Source organism: Budorcas taxicolor, chromosome 22 (genome assembly GCF_023091745.1).
Source record: "Budorcas taxicolor isolate Tak-1 chromosome 22, Takin1.1, whole genome shotgun sequence".
Classification (NCBI taxonomy): domain Eukaryota; kingdom Metazoa; phylum Chordata; class Mammalia; order Artiodactyla; family Bovidae; genus Budorcas; species Budorcas taxicolor.
Window position 1 is genome coordinate 55,463,113 of NC_068931.1, and position 22,361 is coordinate 55,485,473.

Consider the following 22,361-nt stretch of genomic DNA (forward strand, 5'->3'; position numbering starts at 1 on the left):
GAAGGAGGGGGAAAAAAGACTATTTTCTTCCTTCACTTTGAACCGTGAACATACCACAAGAAGGGTGAGGGCTTTCCTAACGGACTAACAAACTTGGCGGGCTGAGAGGAGACTTCCAAGTGTGAAGCATCACATTCATGAGAAAACGAAGGGAGGCAGGCAGAGAAGGAGTGAGATGGTCAGAGGGAAAGGGTTAGTGGGAACGTTCACCAGGAGCTCTCAGCGGGGACAGCTTCATTCCGTGGCTAATCCAAAGCCACCAGACGATTTTCCCCATGGCTGCCTCAGACAAAATACAAGCAGGTAAACAGCATTTGCATCGCAGATGGAATATGGTCCAAATCTGACCACCATCCTAGCGTTCACCAAAGATGCTCAGCAACATCGTGGTGATGTGCTAATACCTGACCCCCAAGTGTGCGATGGACTCAATTCCACAAGTTGAAATGAACCATCAAACCAGTCAAGCCTAAAGGAAACCAGTCCTGAATATTCGTTGGATGGACTGATGCTGAAGCTGAAGCTCCAAAACTTCGGCCATCTTATGCAAAGAGTTGACTTGTTAGAAAAGCCCCTGATGCTGGGAAAGATTGAAGGCAGGAAGAGAAGGAGGCGACAGAGGATGAGATGGTTGGATGGCATCACCGACTCAACAGACATGAGTTTGAGCAAACTCGGGGAGACGGTGAAGGACAGGGAAGCCTGGTGTGCTGCAGCCCATGGGGTCGCAGAGAGTCGGACACAACTGAGTGACTGAACAATCAGAACCTGAGCTAGCAGAAGCCTAACTAGTGTGTAATTACTGAAAACCATTAAATAAGAAGAGTCCCTTTGGTCTCTTTCTCCCACTCCCACCTCTGCACCCTCTCACACAGAACTGCAAAATCCATCTTCCACTTTTATCAGAAAATAAAAAACACTTCTGTGGTGTCTGGGTGCAAAAAAGGCAGTCAACAGCACGTGGTAGCTGAATGAGGTCTCAGTGTTTCCATTAGAAGATGTATAGTCAATTTTCAAGTATTCAGGTTATAAAAAGTTTCTCACGCGTGCGCAGACACACACACACGCAAATGCTACTGTGAATGCTCCCCAGTGGACTAAAGTTACACGTTCCAAGTAAGATCTACAACCCATTCTCCATCTTCACCACCCACACTGGAGGCCTAACAACCTCATCTCTCACCTGGGTTTCTGAAAAAACCTCACCACACACGGTTCGGGCCACCAACACTGACTGCCCCTGCGGTGCATTTTCCAGGCTGCAGCCAGAGGTCTCCCAGGCACAAAGCTGATGGGAGGAAATTGCAAAGTCTCCCGATCTTCCTGCCTGGCATCATCTGGCCCCTACCTTCCACCTCTCGAGCCTCACCTCTAACCCAGCTCTAACCCCTCCCCAAACACCAGGCCCTGCTGGTCCCCAGTCCACTTCGCCCATGTACCCCGCCCTTCCTCTCAGACCTCAGTTCAGGTGTGCCAGCTTCAGGAAGCTTCTCCTGATTGCTAGGTCAGACATCCTATCACAAACTCCTCTGATGCCTCACACCTCTCCTTTCTTTGCTTGGTTATTCAGTGAATGTTTCCCACATTCAGCCAATACAGAAATATACCCGTCTGTATGCAGGTCAGGAAGAAACAGTTAGAACTGGACATGGAACAACAGACTGGTTCCAAATAGGAAAAGGAGTACGTCAAGGCTGTATATTGTTACCCTGCTTATTTAACTTCTATGCAGAGTACATCATGAGAAACGCTGGACTGGAAGAAACATAAGCTGGAATCAAAATTGCCAGCAGAAATATCAATAATCTCAGATATGCAGATGACACCACCCTTATGGCAGGAAGTGAAGAGGAACTAAAACGCCTCTTGATGAAAGTGAAAGTGGAGAGTGAGAAAGTTGGCTTAAAGCTCAATATTCAGAAAACGAAGATCATGGCATCCGGTCCCATCACTTCATGGGAAATAGATGGGGAAACAGTAGAAACAGTGTCAGACTTTATTTTTGGGGCTCCAAAATCACTGCAGATGGTGCTTACTCCTTGGAGGAAAAGTTATGACCAACCTAGATAGCATATTCAAAAGCAGAGACATTACTTTGCTGACTAAGGTCCGTCTAGTTAAGGCTATGGTTTTTCCTGTGGTCATGTATGGATGTGAGAGTTGGACTGTGAAGAAGGCTGAGCCCCAAAGAATCGATGCTTTTGAACTGTGGTGTTGGAGAAGACTCTTGAGAGTCCCTTGGACTGCAAGGAGATCCAACCAGTCCATTCTGAAGGAGATCAGGCCTGGGATTTCTTCAGAAGGAATGATGCTAAAGCTGAAGCTCCAGTACTTTGGCCACCTCATGCGAAGAGTTGACTCATTGGAAAAGACTCTGATGCTGGGAGGGATTAGGGGCAGGAGGAGAAGGGGACGACCCAGGATGAGGTGGCTCTGAGTGAACTCCGGGAGTTGGTAATGGACAGGGAGGCCTGGCATGCTGCGATTCATGGGGTTGCAAAGACTCGGACACGACTAAGCGACTGAACTGAACTGAACTGTTTATTATTTTATATCTAGCACCCAGTATAGTACCTGCTACATGGTAGATGCTTAATTTTTTTTTAACTTTAAAAGTAAATCAATGCAAGACAGGAAAAAAGACACAGATGTGTATAACGGACTTTTGGACTCAGAGGGAGAGGGAGAGGGTGGGATGATTTGGGAGAATGGCATTCTAACATGTACACTATCATGTAAGAATTGAATCGCCAGTCTATGTCTGACGCAGGATACAGCATGCTTGGGGCTGGTGCATGGGGATGACCCACAGAGATGTTATGGGGAGGGAGGTGGGAGGGGGGTTCATGTTTGGGAACACATGTAAGAATTAAAGATTTTAAAATTAAAAAAATAAAAAACAAACAAAAAAAAGTAAATCAATAACTTCTTGCATATCAACTCTAAAACAAACATCAAAAATATTCAAGTGTGGGAATAAAAGTGTATCTAGTGCCCTTGAATTAAATGAGTACAATTTACAAACCTGGTATCTCATTTCCACTCCCCCCCCAAAAAAAACCACAACAAAAATATATGGGGTATAATTATCACTGCCTTCTAACAAGTCTTTGGTACCAAATTTGAGAAGACATTCATAATGCTCTTCAAAGTCTAAATTCCATAATCATTCAAATCCATCCCCTACCTTTATACTCATGTAGTACCCATGTAAATAGGATTTCAATCTTTCAGTTAGTCTGTACTTAGTTTATTTGAAAGTATCCTTGGAAGAAGTCTGCTTCCACACTTTGACATCACTTATTTGAAAAGCACTTTCTTACTGAGTCAATATAGAACTTACACCCAAAGACAGCAAGCAGTACCATGCTCCAACTGCAATACTGGCACTGAAATATTTCCTTCTTTATATCACCATAGTACCTCACACTGCAATTTGAATCTTAGCTCTCAAAAAAAAATTTACTGAATGAGTGAACAAGCGAGTAAATCAAAGTTAACCATTCTTGGTAATTCTCTTGCTATTTCAGTGAAACATATTCACACTGCAAAAAAAAAAAACAAAAAAACTATACATAGTCATTCATTTTTCTGAAGCTTTCGACATTCTTTAAACAAACCTTCAACAATAATGGATTTTGTTTAAGTAGAATTATTTAAAGTACTAGTGGACTACTTCTCACCTGATCCAATTCTACCAAAATTACTAGGGATAGTAAAGTGGGACACTGCAAAATGTACACCCATGTAAAAGAGAAACAGTTCCACATGGGCTGAAAGGGAAATGAAAGAATAAGAAGAGGCTAACAAGATCAAGGAGAAATTAAATATCAAAAGAAAACTAGAAACTAAATGAAGATTCACAGCACCCACAAAAGAACAGAACAGCATTCCATGGTTTGGGATACCAGTTAGTACACAATGAAGCTCTAGAAGGTACACAGCAAAGAACAATTATTTGAACAAGGATTGAAATTACATTGTTCAGTCTTCCCTTCCAAATTGCAAAACTGGGTTATGTATGAAACTGTAGATTCAATCTTGAAACATAATTACCCAGCTGATGACCAAAAGCTTTTCTCTGAGTTTTAAGGCATAGGGTTGCAAAATATTCCCAACATGAATCCCTATGTTCGAAAGTGAAGACTAAGTTTGAGGAAGACATAAGTTTGGAACTGACTTTAATGAGTAAATTAGGTCTAGAACATTCTCTTTGTCATAAAAATCTTGTTTATATTCTATAGCAAATACAGTCATTCATTAATAAATTCTTCCTATGCCAATTTCAACTAGAACTTGAGTTCTGGGCTTAAACTGGAAACTGGAATCGTGTGTTACACTGAAACACTTGGAGGTCACAGAGAGAAGGACATTTTAATCTGAACTACCCAACACTCAAGGAGAGGGTGATGTTTACATGTTTTTCCTATGTGGGATGTAATTTTGACCCATTTTATTCAGAGGTGTATCTGGCCACTCCATAATGTTTTTACAAACATTATATGGGTTTCGGCTATGATCACAATATCTTTGAGACTGTGTTTTAAATGCATTTCCAAATGTATTATATGGCAATTATAACCAGCACATTTCCCTGCTAGCTTCTGAACCAAGGGCCACAGCACCAGTAATGGCCAGTGAGGATAATAAAATTATAATGCTGATGTTCTGCAATTGGGAAATATTTTTAACTACAGTATAAAACCCCTCTTGAAGTGTAATGGAGAGTTTCACTTTATTTTTCCAGCTTGAAGATGCAGGCTTTGAGGGTCTATCACTTTGCCAATATGAAGCAGCTATTTAACAGCAAACATGGCAAAAGAAGCTAGATTGCCAGAATTCAGTTAAAGAAACTACTTTCTCCAAATTAGCTTAAAATTTCCACTGCTGAATGATATAACAGGAAGAGTTTGAAATTGGGACTATCAAAATCTTGATTTCCATGCTGCCACTGCCATTAAAAATATATACATATGGGGAAGGAACTGGATTATCTGGAAAGGAAATCACAAAATCAGAAAAGGAAAAATAAAGGGGGCATTCAAGACAGGAATGTCTGTCTGGAGGTGGTGCAGATGCCTAGACCACAACTGAGTCCACTGTTGAGCTGAAGAATCTGCTCTCTTCCATCCAGCCTTCGCAATGGATCTCCTCTATGCCTGGTTCACAGTGATCCTGACATAAAATCCTCCCCAACATCCCCAGGTCAAAAAATCTCTTCTTTCAAGAATCATACTCTATTTGCCCATGAAATCTTCATTATTATATCCCTCTCAGGGTAGGATCTTGCTCCCACAAAGCCCTCTAGGTCCTATAATTGCGAACACAGGGGATGTATGCATAGCATGTACTAAAAAGATATATTAGATAAGCCATCAGTAAGAATTATGATGGGGAGATAAAAACTAACTGGCTAGATGGACACAACCAACATCTTACAACACTATGTTAAAATGTGAGGGGCTAAATTGATGCTATGCTATGAATCTCCAGATAATGACACACACACACACAAAAAACAGAACTTTTGAAACCATTCATTATCCATTTTTATCCATCTTAAGTAGAAATAAAAGTAATTACTGACAAGATATGCAAATGTGCATCCTTTCCACAACCTGCTCGTCAGTATTTTACACAAGATGAAAAGTAGAGGGCCTAGAGCTGTCATTTCAATATCTTCCTTCACAGAAGCTAGGTCTTTCCCTAGTTTAAAGTCCTCGAAATGCCTTGTAGTTAAGTCTTGACTTGAGCGATCTGAGATTCAAAACCTTCCATTTGGATGCCTTGCAATTCAGCTAAGCACCCCAAAAGGGAATGTTTAAATTAATGGAAGATTAAAGCAAGGAAGAACATTCTAAAAGGTATTCTGTAATGGGGCTTTGTCACCACCTTCTCTGTTTTATTGGGAAAACAGTCTTTTCCCAGGGGCCTGAAAGTTTATATGCCAACCATCAGTCTCGTTTAACTATTCGAACTTAAAAATGTCAGAGAAGAAAAAAATTAATGGAAATGCTGACATGCTATGAAGTCAAGAGGCATAAGCAGGTGCTCCTGCAACCCAGGGTCATAATTCAATCAAGCTGTATTGTGACGTCATCTGTTACAGAAAAAAGCCAAATGGTTTATGAACAGTGCCAGAACCCCCAAGATTAAATTACAGCCCTGATATTTAATCAGGGGTCTTACTTTGTTATTTTTAATAACACAATACATTTTAACAGTTATTCGTCAACTGCCTTAGCCAAATTAGAGCAGGTGAAGACAAGTGACCTGGATTACAAGGGCCATCTCTCACGATCTGAACTTTTATTATTTTTCAGAAATGGAAGATCATAGAAGTTTCCCTCCTTTTAAGAAACATACAGTTGGTACCAACAAATTGAGTCCAAATCTTAATTAAAAGCAGCATGGGGTCCCTGACCAGCGGGTCAGGACATCTGCATTTGTGTCCTATTACAGCCCATAACCAACTGTATGATTTGAGCAAAAGATATTTAACCCTCCCAAACCTTGGCTCTTTATTTAAAAAAAATCATAGACCATCTCTAAACTCTCCTGATAAGTCTAAATTTCTATAAGTCTTTTACTTAAAAAAAAATATTGCGTAATTTCTTTGGGATTCCTTGAGGATCAAAGTGCAAAATCTGTATAGCTGAAAAGATGAACTTTTAATTTAATCAAAAATCATTACCATCGAAGAGGCATTTGTCAGCTAAAAATTTAGGGGCAATATCAGTGTCAGCAAACGAAACAGGTTCTTTAAAAAGTCATGTACAAATAGTGCTGAACGTGTGAAGGGTTGTTTGCAAAACAAATCAATACAGGCACATCCAACAATGGATTGCAGTTAATAAACCACATATAGTAATTACCACCAATGGCAGTTTAGAAAGTCATTCATTAAATGTTAATTGTCACACAGAAGTACAAAAGCAGCCATTTGAACAATCAAGTGGCTGCACCTTTAAATAAAATACTTTCTTACAGCCCTGAAATTCATCCATATAAACTGACTCTAAACACACCTGGGTATTTGATATGCTGATTAACTGGGCCTTTATTTATTGCTGAAATGAAAGTAAATATGACAAGCTTTCCAATACTTTTGCTATTCCTTTGAGCCTGATATAAAAAATATATATATAACATATAAAACGTATTAATCAATCTTCTCTAAAGATTAAATTGCTATTTCTCTTAGGTCTCTCATAAGCATTAAGAGACATATGGTTCAAAAGGACCCACCTAAATTCATGTGCCTACTTTATTGCTGAGTCTAAGTGGGCTCACAAATTTAGAAAATGGATAACCCACATGTAAGCTAATAAACTTGGTGGTCAATTTTGAAAACTTTATTCAAAGTAATAAGAAACCGGTAACCAAGAAAGAAAAAAAAAACCCTATGATATGCTTTACTTTATTTTCCGTAATACTCAGCGCCATCCAGTTGACTTGGAAGAACACCTGGTCATAAAAAATTAGGTCATAAAAGACAAAAAAAAAAAAGAGGGGATTTTTTTTTTTCCTGTTCCTACCTAGCTTCATTTGGATGCTCTGTCTGTGCAAAATCTGACTTACCCAACATACAGATATAGGTTCTCAAAGTCTGGCCAAGAACATTTTGGTTCCAGACTTGTAAACCAAAGAACATTTCAAAACACACCATGTTCCTTATTAGACAACTTCAGATCTGTTATCTTGGCTTATGGGAACAGACCTAAATGGCATCATAATACTAAAAGTTGAAAATCACAGGCCTGGGGCCACCAGGACTCAACTCTCTGCCTTGGACGAGGTTGCAAACTTCCAATATAAAATGCAGTTTACCATTAGGAGTAAATGTTTGATCTATAAAGCTTCCAAAATTACTTTGTTTATCATAGCAGATGAAAGCAAAAAGGAATAATTTTAAGCTCAAAACAAAACTGTTTATATGACAGTCTTGACTGCTCCATGATTCTAAGCATTTAAGACAGATTCGAGCAATTAACAGCATAAACTTTCATTACATAGTTCTATTATATATGTTTATGCGACTTAGCTGTTCATCTGTTATTTAAGTGATTTCCTCATTACAATAGTAGGGTAAAGATAATTTGCTGATGCTGTCAAAAATGTTAAGCATTTCAGGCTCAACAGATCTCGGATCCCTACACTTGTTTAATGCATTTTATTTACTTAAGTCAGTGTCAAATAGAGTACTGCTTCTTCCTTCTGAATTTAGAAAATGTAACATTTTAAGCACATGTCTGGTAATAGACATATCAAAACTTAACTTCAAAGCTGCTTATTTTAGGGATGCAGATAGAATTCAAGATTTTTGTTCTGGAAAATTAGGTTTCAAAGATCTAACAAGAAACTGTAAGACTTTTTTACAGTTAAAGATAGGAAAGCATTTTTTTAGATATTAACAGAGCAAGCTTGGTTACCTCAACTTGGGGTTTGACTAGGTTCATAAAAACTGAAAACAAAATATTTTTACTGGTACCCAAGCAGATTGCTAATTTATAGTAGAACCAAGCCACAACTTTGAAAATACCCACTATATTTTCCTGGTTAAAAATATAATAATAATAATATGAAAGAGATACTAAGTCACATTGAAATCCAACATAAACTACAAAGCTAGCTTATTTGGATAATAAAGCAGGAAAAATAATGGACATGGCTTATACCATTAGTGTAAACATGTTTTTTTTAAATGTTTATCTATTCTAATGATCAGGAATAGTATTGTACACCAAGCCTCATGTGTGTGCTTGTGTGTGTGTGTGTGTGTGTGTGTGTGTGTGTGTGTCTTTGAAAAGACACTAAACTAGGCAGACAGACCTATGTTTAGAATCTAACTCATTCCTGGCTGCCTTGAAAGAAAGTAGTTTATCATCTCTGAATCTTGGTTTCCTCATTTATGAATTGAGCATGGTAATCCTGGCATCTCATTGGGTTCTTGTGAGGATAAAGAAAATACAAGAGTATAAAGTGCATAGCACACTGCTTGGCATAGTAAGAAGCACTTTAATTCCATCAGTATTATGCCCATCCACACCCTATTATTCAATAACATCCTGCAAATAATCACAGACCAGATCAGGCAAAACAGAATGATCAACGATCCAAAATTCAGCTCCAAACCTTAAAAAACAGTCAAAGGGCACATATACATTTAGAAGCATTTGTAGGCACAAAGATCAGTACACAAATCCTGAGACACTGTTATGCAACACAAATTACAGAAAACACAGAGTCCTGAAACCAGTGTTACTCCAATAAAAGGATCTGCAGGGCCACAGAGAATCAGCAAATCAAAATTTGTTTTTTTAGAATAGCAATGAACACATACTTGAGAACCTCTTAACATGGGCCTCAGTTTTCCTTGGCTGTACAATGAAGGCACTGGGCTGTGTATTTCTAAGAGGATCCTACCCCCAAAATTGTATGATTCTAATGAAATGGGTTTAACACCACATTCCTTATTTTTTAACCTGTTTATTTACTCTTCGTTTTACAAAAAGCCACACAACCATTATGAACTGCACTGTAATAGTAAGGCTGTTTAAAACAGACACACACACACACACACACACACAATTAAATAACTCTACTCCACAAATACCTTTGGGGGAGACCAATTTTTTTTTCACACTGTAACCATGAACTCAAACTGTACGGATGGAAATTAATTCAGGATGCTGGCCATTTGACTCTTCTCTACAATACAAAACGACCCACTGGATCGATATTTTTTTCTTACTGAATTTTCTAAACTGATGTGTTATTTGGATGTCACATGGATACTGGTGAACAAACTTGTGTGAATGTCAAGAGACATTTTTTCGCTTCCAGAAATGACCATGACAGGGATGTGGTGTTTTATTGCTGCTGTTAATTGTTAAAACACCCATTCATTTGGCACCTTTAACAAATGCTGAACACCTAAGTAGAACTAAACAGTTACAGGGGGGGAAGGCTCAACTTTTAAACTGAGGGAGAAAGATGCAGAATCCGTCACAGACTAAGTGTAAATACTTGTAACAGATGTGACCAGGGCTATTGTTGAGTATGGATAATTTCAGAGCCCCAACTTTCAAACCACTTTTTAAAAGATGCCAAAGCTAGTGTGTTTTTCTTTTGCTCATAAAGGAATCAAAGGTGACCAAATAAAACTGCATTTTTGTTATATTAGAAAATAAATCCCTATTCATCAATAAATTATAGATTCTAGAGGCATTTTTTTTCCCTTTTGGATAACTTGGCCATCCTACTTTTTAATGAGAATAATTTTCCAGTCATCCAGGCATGTGGATGCTGTTAGCTTGTTTTAAGATCAATGATATAATGGATCTGAAATCCCTTTATAAAAGTCACCATATAAATTTCAACTATTTCTTACAAATAATTCCAGAGCCCACCAATTCTCCCTGTTAAGGTCATCCACACTCTGAACTATCATGGCTGAATTGTTTTAGTGCTCTCTGCTGAACACCTGCAAACATCAAACAAAAACGGCTGGTCCTTTCCTGGGTTGACAAAAGCCTTTCATGTGAAAAATGCTCCCTGGGAATGTCAGGCTGTAGCTCAGGTTACATTCCATTCTCCCTAGCAGCCTCACCATTTCTTAAGGTGGTAGGGAAAACCATGTTTGTGAAATGAAAGATTAAAGGCAACATGGCCACACTTTATTTTCATTCTCATACTGCAAATCACGATGGAGTGTCCTATATATGAATGGAACTCACAGCTACAGAGAACTTGAAGCCTGAAACATCACCATGCCTCACTTTGAAAGCAAGAGCGGTTTACCCCAACATGAACAGTTCACTTACACTTCGGATCTCTTTTCCCCTGGACCCAGGTTTCAAAGCTGCCCATGAAAATGATATCTGAGCACCCTTGCTGGGGACAATGGATATTAACCGGATATACATTTAGAAAATTATTTCTCAGTCCAAAGTTTTCTAGTTCATCCTTTCAGGAAAGGGGCAAAATGCAGTTTTCCTCATTTTTTTTTTTTTTTTACTTGTTGTGCTTTAAAAGAGGACTTAGCTTTGTTACTGAGTAGAAACAAAGCCACTTACTATGTCTTGGCCAGATGAGAAAAATCAACACTCCAATCTGTACTCTGTATATTACAGTCCCCATCATACTGCTTTGGATGAATACCCTGCATTTGCAATCTAGCTGCTAGAACAAAATAGCCACTACACTTTTTACCTTTATAAGTAAACATATGGGCCTGAAAACTACACCTTTGGCCGGTACAAAGTCACTTAAAGTTCAACACCTTAAAAATAATCACAACATATTCACTGGATATATCACAACCTATCTCATTAACGATGAAGTCTCTGTCTTATACAGATTTACTGTCTGTATAAGACAGGTTTACGTATACAGATATACTGTCTGAAGAACTGTGTAAGTTTCAATATATGACCACTTACCAAAATTCATCAATACATATTCACACTCATCCAGCCTATACTCTGTAAACACTTAAACATCACAGCAAAGACTTCATTTAAATGCGAACACAGAAAAGGGACCAAGATGCACAGTCGTATTTTCAATACAACATAATTTCATGCTTCTAAATCAATCTTACTTTATTAAACCATACCAAAACTGATATACTTAATTATTCCAAATGTGTCAGCTTTTACAAAAAGTACAAAAGAGTGTTTTTGCACTGCCTCTGAAAGCAGTCTATCTCTGAGCCTTTCTGACATAATCTACTTTCAGATTTCAACTGAATACACATTTTCTTAAGGAAAATCTTGAAGAAAACTACTGTCAGAAATAAAGTTAGTTTTGATACTAACATGAAAAATTAATTTGCCTACAACAGACACTTGCACTCATCTTTCCTTCAAAACTGTAGAGAACACAATATAGAAATGTGGAAGAAACAGTATGAAAACAAACAAAAAAAAAGTAAGTCCCAAATTAGAAATATAACAGGTTCCAGGACAGTCAAAACACAAACATGTGGTCAAGAGTCCTTTTAATCAAAGTAGACTCCCCCCAAAAAAGATAAAATGTAAGTATAGGAGGCATCTCATATTTCATAAATCGAGTTTTAGAGATAATTCCCTTAGACTTATGGGGCCAGCAAAAGGAGAAGTAACTTATTTGGAAATGAGCAACTTTTAAAAGCCATTAGTTTTAGAAAAAACATACCAATTATACAAATCACAAAGATGAATAGGTTTCTTTCATTGCTACAGCACCAAATGAATATTAAGAGATGTGAAATTATCTTCAATAGCTAACAGACAATTCCACTGATATCTCATAGCTAAACGATGTCAATATTTACCAGTCTGACTTAAGAACAGGACTCTGTCTAATGTCCTATTAGGTACCACTGCCAGAACTCCTAAGATACTATAGCTGTTTAACAGGCATAAATGGATCTAAGCCTTGAACCTAAAAGGACAGCAAGCAACAATGTATGCCTCCTTCTGATATGAAATTCACTGGACAAAAAATAACTTTTTAAATGAATAGCATATTTTCACTTTTAGTAAGAGACCTTCAGAGAGTCCCCTATTAAAACTCCTCCTTAGATACCAGATAATCATTGCACACACAGATGCCTTTGTGAATACCGCTAACGTCTTTTGAAAGCATCAGCCAAAGGTCTTTCATTTATAAAATGTAAAAGTCCTTCCAAATTTGTAACTTTAAACATAGCAAAAATTCACTGTACAAGTAAATACTTAGGAGGAGAAAAACAGTTCTAGCACCAAAAAGGATATTTTAAATACAAATGAATTCATATTCAGCTCTTGGATTAGAAAGAATCTATTTACAGCTATGGTTTACTACGCAGCATTCATCTACAAAATTAAGTGCTCATTTTTAAAAAGGGTTAATTATACATAGTTCCAAGAAAACTTGATTATTTTCAAGGAATCTGCCCTTTTCATGAAAGTTAGATTTTTCCCTCTATTTTCAGTAAGGAAACATTAATTTATTCCCCCATGTTAATACTGCCTTATCTTCACAGGTTTGATTACAACTATATTAGAAAATTGCTTTTAAATTAAGTGACAGAATTCTGAGGCAATTTTCTTGATTCAAAAAAAAAACTTTTAATTTTGCAGAAGATAACGTTTTTGCCTAAGTTATACTACTAATGGATAATGAAATAACCATATCATTACAGGCTAAAATTTCAATGACTTTTGCAGAACACTTTAACAGAGCCAAAAATATACCATGAGTGAACAAACAGCTAAGAACATTTAACTACACACTAAGAAAAGAATTTACATACTTGAGCCAGTAAAATGTCCACTCGCCAGAGAAGTTGGTCCATTTTTCCCACTGCTCACAGGAGGTGAAAACATCTAAAAGAAACAAAGAAATATTACTGTTGAAAAGAAGACATCCGTGCCTTCAGAGATCATCTGAGACCTTTCATACTCTCACTATATAATGTACAGTTTACGCTAAGTGTTCATTTTAGTAAAATACATCACCATCCAACTTAAAACTAAAACAGGTACAATATTACCAATCACTCTTACCCCCCTACCCCTTTACCACTCTGCTCTTTCTTTTTCCTCAGGTTCAGTAAATCGCCAGAGCTAGGCAGTACTACATTTTAAACCACAGCACAGTCCCCATAATGTTAACAAGATTCAGTTTGGAGGGCAGCAAGCTCTCTAGAAGACACGAGTTTTACAAAGGAGAAGAAAAAAGTTGTTTATTTTATATTGAAAACCTTGGCCATAAACGTGGCAATGTCCATTTCGATCCCGTATAGGATTTGCCTGTCATATGTGAACCCAGATAAAAATAAAAGTGCCACCTGCACTAAATTCTCATTTCGTCTCTAACATGAGAGCATTTTGAAGCAAGACTCTCTCCCCCTCTCTCTCTCTGTCTCTCTCTCTCTCTCACTCTCACTCTCTTTCACTCCCTCTCTCTCCAGCATTTATTTCGACCCTAATTGGTTTCCCTCTTCTTCGACGTTATCTAGTGGATAACGCGCACCTTCCCTGAGTCAGAGCCTGCAGAAAGCAAAGGAAGGAATGGAGAAAGTGCAGCAAGCAGAAAGGGGGCTAAAAGCTGCCTAGGGCTACATTTCCTGGCAAAACTTCCGAAAGCCATTTCTCCAAAAGGTCTAGAAGAGCAGCAGCAGCAACAACAGCAGCAGCAGCAGCAGCAGCAGCAGCGGCGGCAGCAACAAGAAAAGAGAGCCCCCCACTTAGAAGGCGGTTTGGATTTTGTGTGTTTTGTGGATTCTTTTCATTTTGCTTTGCAAATGCATCTGACACCAAACTCATTTGGCATTAAAAATGAATTAATTCCCCTGACATGCTTGGGACTTGGTTTGGGGAAGGGAGACAAAGTGATGGAGAAGGACCAAGTTCAGCCGTAAAACTCCACAAGTGTCTAAGTTCTGCTTTGGGCTGATCTCCCCGACTACGAAATTTACAAAGTCTAAAGGATTTCTAAAGAATGTGTGCTCAGCATATACACACAGGGGTTTTCAGAATCCCAGGAAAAGATTTAAGTGGGAGGAAGGCAGGTCCTACTGATTCCAAACCATCATCAGTTTAAAACTTTGAGCCAACTGAAGTCTCCTATTTTCTCTTTTCCATTTTCAGAAAAACAAATAAGTAAATAAATTGAGTAGCACGCAAAGTACCAGTACTTTTAGTGTTCTGATAAGGCCAAGTTAAGGGGTGGTTTACAGTTTTAGGGGTGTCTGTTTTTCCCTTCCACTGGAGTGGGACTCCATTATTTGGGGGTTCGGTGGGTGGTGAATTCAAAGCAAGTAATCATAGTGAAAAAAAAAAGCCGGAATCCTCCATCACACCCAAAAACTGTAGTTAAACTTATCAAAAAGACCTTCATGTTTACCAAGGATTCAGCCAAATAAAAATTTTTCCTGTCCTTCAGATTCTGTTGGTTTCTAGCTCAAAGTGCTTGGGTTTTTTGGTTTGGTTTTGTTTTGTTTTACAGCTGTTGTTAGTTTCCACCGTTCTTTCTTACCGCACTGAAATCCAGTAAATCACTCAGCTCTTTGTCCGTGCCTAAGGCAGCCATTCGCTGTTGGTGATGCATTTTAGCAAAATCACACAAACCTAGAAACATGGAAATAACCGCAATCAGAAAATCCAGTCCCAATCCTTGGCGAAAACACAATCGGATTTTTGGAGACTGGGGGTGGGGGGGTTGGGGGTGGGGACATGGGGGCGGGTGGGATTAAGGTGGAAAGGAGGGAGGGATAGGAGAGTTGCTGGGTTTTTTTTTTTAAGATGGAATAGACAGCAATAGCAAAAAAAAAAAAAAAAAGCGATATTGATACTGTATTTCCAAAGAGACGATCAAAACTGGTAACATCCACTATAAAACCAAATCCGGGAAAGGGGAAAAAAAAATTTGCCGCTCCTCAGCGCATCATTTTATGCAACAGGAGGTACAGCGAGAAATGAATGGATCACAGAGAAAAGAGAAACTACTCCGAACGATCCGGTCTCAACTTTCCCCCCCACCCTCCACCCCACCCCCCTCACACACACACACTCGCACACACACGCGCGCGCACACACACTCACACACACACACACCACTCCCCTCTGCGTTTCAAAGTAGCTATAAAGAAATTAAAGATGAGCGTCTCTGGAGTGAAAACACGTCCAAAGGGGGAGGGGTGACAGGGTCGGCGAAAAGGACGGGGGGCGGGGGGGTGGCCCCGCGGTGGAGGGTCGGGGCTTGTAATTGTCCAGCGCCCTAATTTGTGAAAGAAAGGGTTGTAAAAATTAAAGTCAGGCCCTTGGCAAAGTCAGCGGTCCCTCCGAGCGGCAGCGCCGGGGAGGAGGGCGTGGGGGGGCCCGGGCGGGGAGGAGGGGGGTGCGCAGGGACGAGGGGGAGGGAAGAGCGCGGGAGGGGAAGGGGTGTCTCCAGCGGGAGCGCCGGGGAGACCGGGCGCCCGCGGCGCCGGAGGCGCGGAGCCGCGCGCGGGGCCGCCGAGCCCGAGCCCCCCGCGCCGCCCGGCGCTCCGGCCCCGCCGAGCCCGCCGCGCTCGGCGCCGCTACCTACCGCCCGCGCGCGAGAAGGGGCTCTCGGTGCACCGCCGGCGCCCAGGCGGCGTTCATGTCTACCCGCCGCCTCAGCCGCCGCCGCCGCCGCCGCCCGCGCCCGCTCGGTCCCCGCCGCCGCCGCCGCCGCCACTACAGCTCCGCAGACAGACAGCCAAGATCCCTGACTCTTAACACCAACTCTCTTCTCCGGGGAGGGGAGGGGACGGGCGGAGGGGGAGGGGGAGACACGCCGAGGCGCACGGAATTGCAAGTTCAGCAAAGAAATGGGTGGGGGGGCGGCTCCGGCGGGGCGACGCGGCGCGCGCGGGTCGGGCTGGCTGGGATGCGGACCCCCGCCCGCCCGCCGCCACCCCACCCCCGAGAAAGAAAAGAAAAAAAAATCATCTCCACACCTCCCCCGCCTCGCCAAAAAAAAAAAAAAAATACAAACGAAATTTCACCGAGCACCTCATTTTCCCTCAGATCGTCAGTTACAATCTGAAGCCTGCACCCTTCAGGGTTGGGGTTTTTTTTTGTTGTTTTTTTTTTGCCCGTTTCATCCAGCCGAGGCACACTTTGAAACGGATTCCACTTTACGTCCCCTCACTTCTTTCTTTCTCTGACTCTCCCGTTCCCTCTCACTCACACATCCACACACGGTAAAGCAAGTTTATACTAGGCTGCAAATACACGTGATGCAAAAAGACTTTGCCAAGAGGAACAATATTTTTTTTTTCTTTTCCAGATACAAACCAAGCGACATTTTACTGGGGAGATTTCCCGATCGGTAGTTCTGCGTTGGGGGGGGGGGGGGTGGCGGGGGGGAGGCGAAACCTCAATTACATACTTTTTTTTTTTTACCCCTCCCTTTTAAGTCATAGAATAGTATAGCTGTGAACTTCGCCAAAAAAAAAAACAAACCTATTTTTGAGGGTAGATGTTTTGTTTTACACTTGAGTTCCTAGGCACGCTAAGTCCCCGTTCGCCAGCACGATAAGTTTTTCATTCAACATTGACCATTACAGGCCCTGCATGCTCTTAAAACATACTTTTTCACATCACTTTTTAGGATAAAAATTAAGCTGCATAATTCTACCGTTTCGTAATAACAAGCGTGCTTCAGGCAGTATATGCAACACTCTATCTTAACGTGTGCTAAAATACACATTCTATAAACCCAGTTATGGCTAGATGTGCGAGTACATACACAAAACGCATGCACACACTTTTTCCCATTGGCAGTTATTTAATAGGTTGTTCCTTTTGTTTTAACAAAACACTGGGATCGAAATTTTAAAAATTAAATTCAATTACAAACAGTTTACTCTGACAGCAAATTGTAACGTTACCTTAAGTGGCCACAAATATGCTCACAATATTCCAAGGAAAGTGACTTTAAAAAGAGAGACAAAAATCTTCTGCAAGTACTGAGTATCTCACATGTGTATCCCCCAAAAAAGTATTTTAACTGGTACTCAGTTCTGTTCCAGGGATATCCACAGAACACAAGATTATGCACCTGGCTCTGGGTTTTGCATTTTCCACCATAAAACTGCAACAAAACTCCCTCCCCCCAAAAAGAAATCATTAAAAAAAAAATCCAACAACTTTTTCTTATTGTTTATAAAAAAATATCAACACAGGATAGTGATAATTTTTCCTCAGACAAATCTTGTTGGTGGCTGTTTTTTTTTTTCTTCTCCTCTTACAAAGTCTTAAACTTGTTCCAAGTTTAGAGGTGTCTCATCCTCCTCCTCCTCCTGATCATCACCATTGACTCCCCCGTGGAGTCACATTGATAATAATAGGTTTCCCTGAAAGATACATTGTAATCCATTCACATCCGGGCACTGCGGGCTTATAAAGAGAAGGCGCTGCGGCCGCCGCGGCTCCTCCAGACAATGACTGGGGAGGGGCGGGGCGGGAGCGGGAGACCATAGAGTAGTAAACAGAGCGCCTAGAGAGGTAGCCAAGATGGCGGCGCGTGCGGGCCACGCCTCCTCCGGGAAGGGAGGCGGGCGGCTGGGTGCGGGCGGGCGTCGCGCGTGCTGCCGGACCGCAGTGGTACCCGAGGCCAGGGCCTTTCGCGGGCCCGGTGCTCCTGCGCGCTGCTGCCTGTTCCTAGCTCTTGTCCTTCTCTGTTCTTTGACCCCAAAGTCTGGCTTCTAAAGAAATGAAGGAATGAAACTCCGTAGACTTGCTTCAAGAAGTCGGATCCCCTGAGGGCGACTTGGGAGAGGGAGGCCAGGAGAGGCCACGGAGGCCTCCTCGACGGAAAACCGGAGCCTGATCCTCCCTCAGTGTGGAGCCGGTCCTCTTAGCGAGGCTTGGCTGGCATGGAAAGAGGCAGATGAGCCAAGATGCAGCTCGCTGGCCTTGGGGAGGGATGTGGGTCCTCACCTGCACCACCGCTCTCCCACCTTTTTCTAGACTCCTGGCGAAGAGAACTCTTAAGTCCAGAAAGTCTCCACTTGAAGAAGACGTTCGTCTGTTTCCTTGTAGACTTAGATTTTTTGGCCGTGGCCCGGGCTCGTGGGATTTTAGCTGCCCAACCAGGGACTGAACCTGCAGCAGCGTCAGTGACAGCGTGGAGTCCTAACTGCGGGACCTCTAGGCAAGTTCCAGTTCTATCCGGTGACCCACTACTAACTCAGTGGACGAGTTCTGGCGGAGAAAGTCTTCTAGCCAGTTTTCTGGCCTCTGAAATGCAAATAGCAAATGCCTGCTTTATGAATTTAATAAGAATTAAAGGGATAAAGATAAAGACGGAGATGCCCGGAAAGAAATCGTCTCTTTCCATCTCTAATTCTTCACTAAGCCAACTGATATCTCTAATCTAGCCCATGGGATTTTAAATGGAGATTTCTGTACTCCAGAAGAATAGCATTTAGCCCTCCCACCGAAGAAAAGCAAGTAATAATAATTATAGGTTAACACTTACGTTGGGAGCTTACTGTGTGCCAAACGCTGTCCCAAGAATTTGTCAAACATTGGAGAATGACTCGAGTTTGTGTTACTTCTGGACCCAGAGCTGCTGAGTAAATGGTACAAACTTGCCTCAATTACACTTTATTAAGTTATAGAGTCCACCTTGGTGGCAAGCAGTCTACAATCAGAGTTCACATCCACCCACCTTCCCATACCATCTGGCAATGGGAATGTCCTAATCTCCATTTTCTGACGCGATTTTGTGGCAGTGACCATGCTCTTTTGTTTATATACAGGTTTTTAGAGAACAATATAGATTGTTTCCTGTCTCTTCACACACTGCAGATTCCTGTCTTCTATACCCATCCCATGTCCTCATCCTAAAATTTTACATTTAGGCACTACTATATGCTGCATGATCACAGCAGTATCTCTAATTCTCAGAATAAGTGTCTACCTTCTCATCTGAGATGATGTAATGAAAGGATCACAGAAGTTTAAGCGAAGTATTTTACTGGCTCTGCCTCTAATCAATAAGGCTTGATGTCAGTGTCTTTTGCTGTAAAATGCAGAGACCAGATTAGATAATCCCATAAGATTCCTTTTAGTTTCCAGATTTTAAGACTCCCCCTTCCCCTGAATTTCAAGAGGAATAAATGATGTGTCCAGAAATCAATGATCAGATCAGATCTAGGACCTGAACGCACCTAGTTGCTGGCTAGTGGGTTTGTTTTTTTTGGTTTGTTTTTTTAACTGTACCCTACAGAAAACGGTGCAACTACCCTTCTGATTTTAACTAAGGGACAGATTTGAACTAGTTTGTTTTTTTGTTTTTGTTTTCTGATCTAGCGCACTTGTACTCCTGGCTTCTAGACGTCTTTGAATATGTCATGTTACCATCATCTCTGGGAAGTACCTAACTCACCCACTTAGGTGTTGAGAAAATTAATTTAAAATGTGCATGAAAAAAGCAATCAGATAATAATCTATGGCCTCTAAGCCAGAACCATGAAAAGAAAAGGTATACTTACGAAGACTGGAGGCAGTAAAGAAAACTCAGTAGAATCATGTGAAACAGATTAAAAGGGAAATGCAGGAGTCATATTTTGGGATGCCTGCTCTATCATCTACAGAATTCCTTCCCTAGGAACCTGTTCATAAATCCTGATAAAGAGATAGAATTTGATGAAGGTGTCACATGACTCACCCTCAACAGCCCCCACTGATTGGACCATAGGAACTAAACAAAGAAGAGATTGACAGGGGTCTGTAGTGAGTGATGGATCTGACAAGTTGGAGTCAGCTGGCCAGAGCTGGTGTCAGGAAGCCAAGCCATGTGAGAACCGTGGTTATGGGGAAACAAGAACCATGAGTAAGCAGAGGAAACTGTTCTTCAAATTAGAAGGAAAGGTCTCGGAAGTTCTGAGAAAATCAGACAGTTTAGTCGTAGGAAATGTCTGGACATCTTTTCTCAATTATTTGAAGACTACCTTGCCTCCTGTTCCTAAGTAAGCTGATTCTTGCAGTGCTCAGCTTTCCTACGTGAGCCAACCTGAGTACTTTTCTGATCCTTACAACTAAACAGTTCAACTAGAAAAGAAAAGGAAAAAAAAAAAAAACAGCTTTGGATTTCAGCATTTCAAAACAGTCCTTAACATTAAAAAAAAAAAAAAGTGGTGACTACTATTTAAGGTGTAAACAATTTGTTCCACTCCCATATAGTAGAGATGCTATCCAATTTATTGTACCACACATAGTCAGGACAGTGTATCCAGTTGTCATTTCCATTTCTCATGTGTTATGTGTCTGTGTGTGTGTTCAGTCGCTAAGTCTTGTCCAACCCCATGGACTACAGCACTCCAGGCTTCCCTGCCCTTCACTATCTCCCAGAATTTGTTCAGATTCATGTCCCTTGAGTCGGTGATACCATCCAACCATCTCATCCTCCACCACGCTCTTCTCCTTTTGCCTTCAGCCTTTCCCCTCCTTGGATCACAGCCTTGTCCTGGCGAAGGGGCTTGCATAACTCAATGAAGCTATGAGCCATGCCATACAGGGCCACCCAAGAAGGATGCGTCATAGTGGAGAGTTCCAAAATGTGGTCCACTGGAGGAGGGAATGGCAAATCACTCAAGTATTCTTGCCTCAAGAACCCTATGAACATGAACAGTGTGTTATGACCTTGGGCAAGTTTCACACCCCATCAGACATTAAAAAAAAAAGTATCTTGTCCTCAATACATTACATGACTGGTTAAAATCAAATGTGATGGTGGAGATGAAAGTGATCTGCAAATGACAAATTCCAGTGGAGTGTGAGATATTATTATTGTATAAACTGAGTTGATGTCTGAAGATAACGCTTCTTTCACAGGAGTGTGGAAAGCTTGGCAAGTATTGAAACCCAGCGAATCATAGAAAAGAACAGTCACTGAAGGGTGCTTGGACCCAGCCCTTCATTTTAGTGGAAGATGTCAAGGCACAAGTAGGATGGCTCGTCCAAGGTCACATTGCCAATGAGTTACAGAACCAGAAGTAGCCCTCCAGGAACTGAGTGCCAGTCCAGAATGCCATACCGTTCTTCAGTTTCATCCAGTGTGCTCCATTGCCTTCTCCTTCTTAGTCTTACCCATGTTAAAACTAAGTAGGGGAAAGAAAAAAAAACCACAAACAAAAAATTTGGATCTCTGATGATCTAATGAAATTTATCTCAAAATTCAGCAAATAATTCTTGAGTGTCTTCCTTATGTCAGCAGCTAGTCTTTCAGGACCTGAGGCAAAAACAGAGGCAAAGAAATCAGAATGTTACAAATGTCAAGGACAGTCCTGATTGAATGGGGAAGTCACAGTGAGCCAAGACACAGCCTGCGGCAGATGTGGGGTACAGGAGAGCTATTCCAGCATATTTTTAGGTTGATGTATCAAAAGGGCACATCCATCCAGGACCCCAAACTGGAGCCCCAAACATACTTCAAGGCTGAATCAGAAAAGCAGCTGTCAGGACAGAAGGGGAGGGAGCTGGTCAGCATGTGTGAAAGCAGTCCAGAGCCTCATAGTACACACACCATCCCACATACCCCAGGGCCTTTGCGCCTGCTGGTACTGTGATTCCTTCCCTTGGCTGTTCACATGCTGACTCCTTGTCTCCTTCTAGTCTCCATTTAAACCTTACCTCCTCATGGAGACATTCCTAGTCATTCTGTCTAAAGTAAGTACCCCTTTTGATTAGTCTCTGACATCAAATCAGTTTGATGTCCCTAATGGAAACTTTCCCAATTGGGATCCTTTTGTTTGTATTTTCCAGTATTCTTGCCTGGAGAATCCCATGGACAGAGGAGCCTCTCAGGCGACAGTCCATGGGGTTGCAAAGCGTCAGACACGACTGAGCGACTTC

At 41.2% G+C, this 22,361-nt stretch overlaps 1 protein-coding gene across 1 annotated transcript in view; it reads right to left on the reverse strand.

The window, feature by feature from the left end:
* The window catches only part of TCF4 (transcription factor 4), a 376,786-nt gene extending 362,665 nt beyond the window's left edge, over positions 1–14,121 (reverse strand). The window contains exons 1-2 of the mRNA XM_052660570.1: positions 14,005–14,121; positions 13,283–13,355 (exon numbers count right to left, since the gene is read on the reverse strand). Coding sequence (XP_052516530.1) covers positions 13,283–13,355; positions 14,005–14,121 — 190 coding nt within the window. The remainder of the gene's footprint in view (positions 1–13,282; positions 13,356–14,004) is intronic.
* Positions 14,122–22,361: the final 8,240 nt, after the last annotated feature.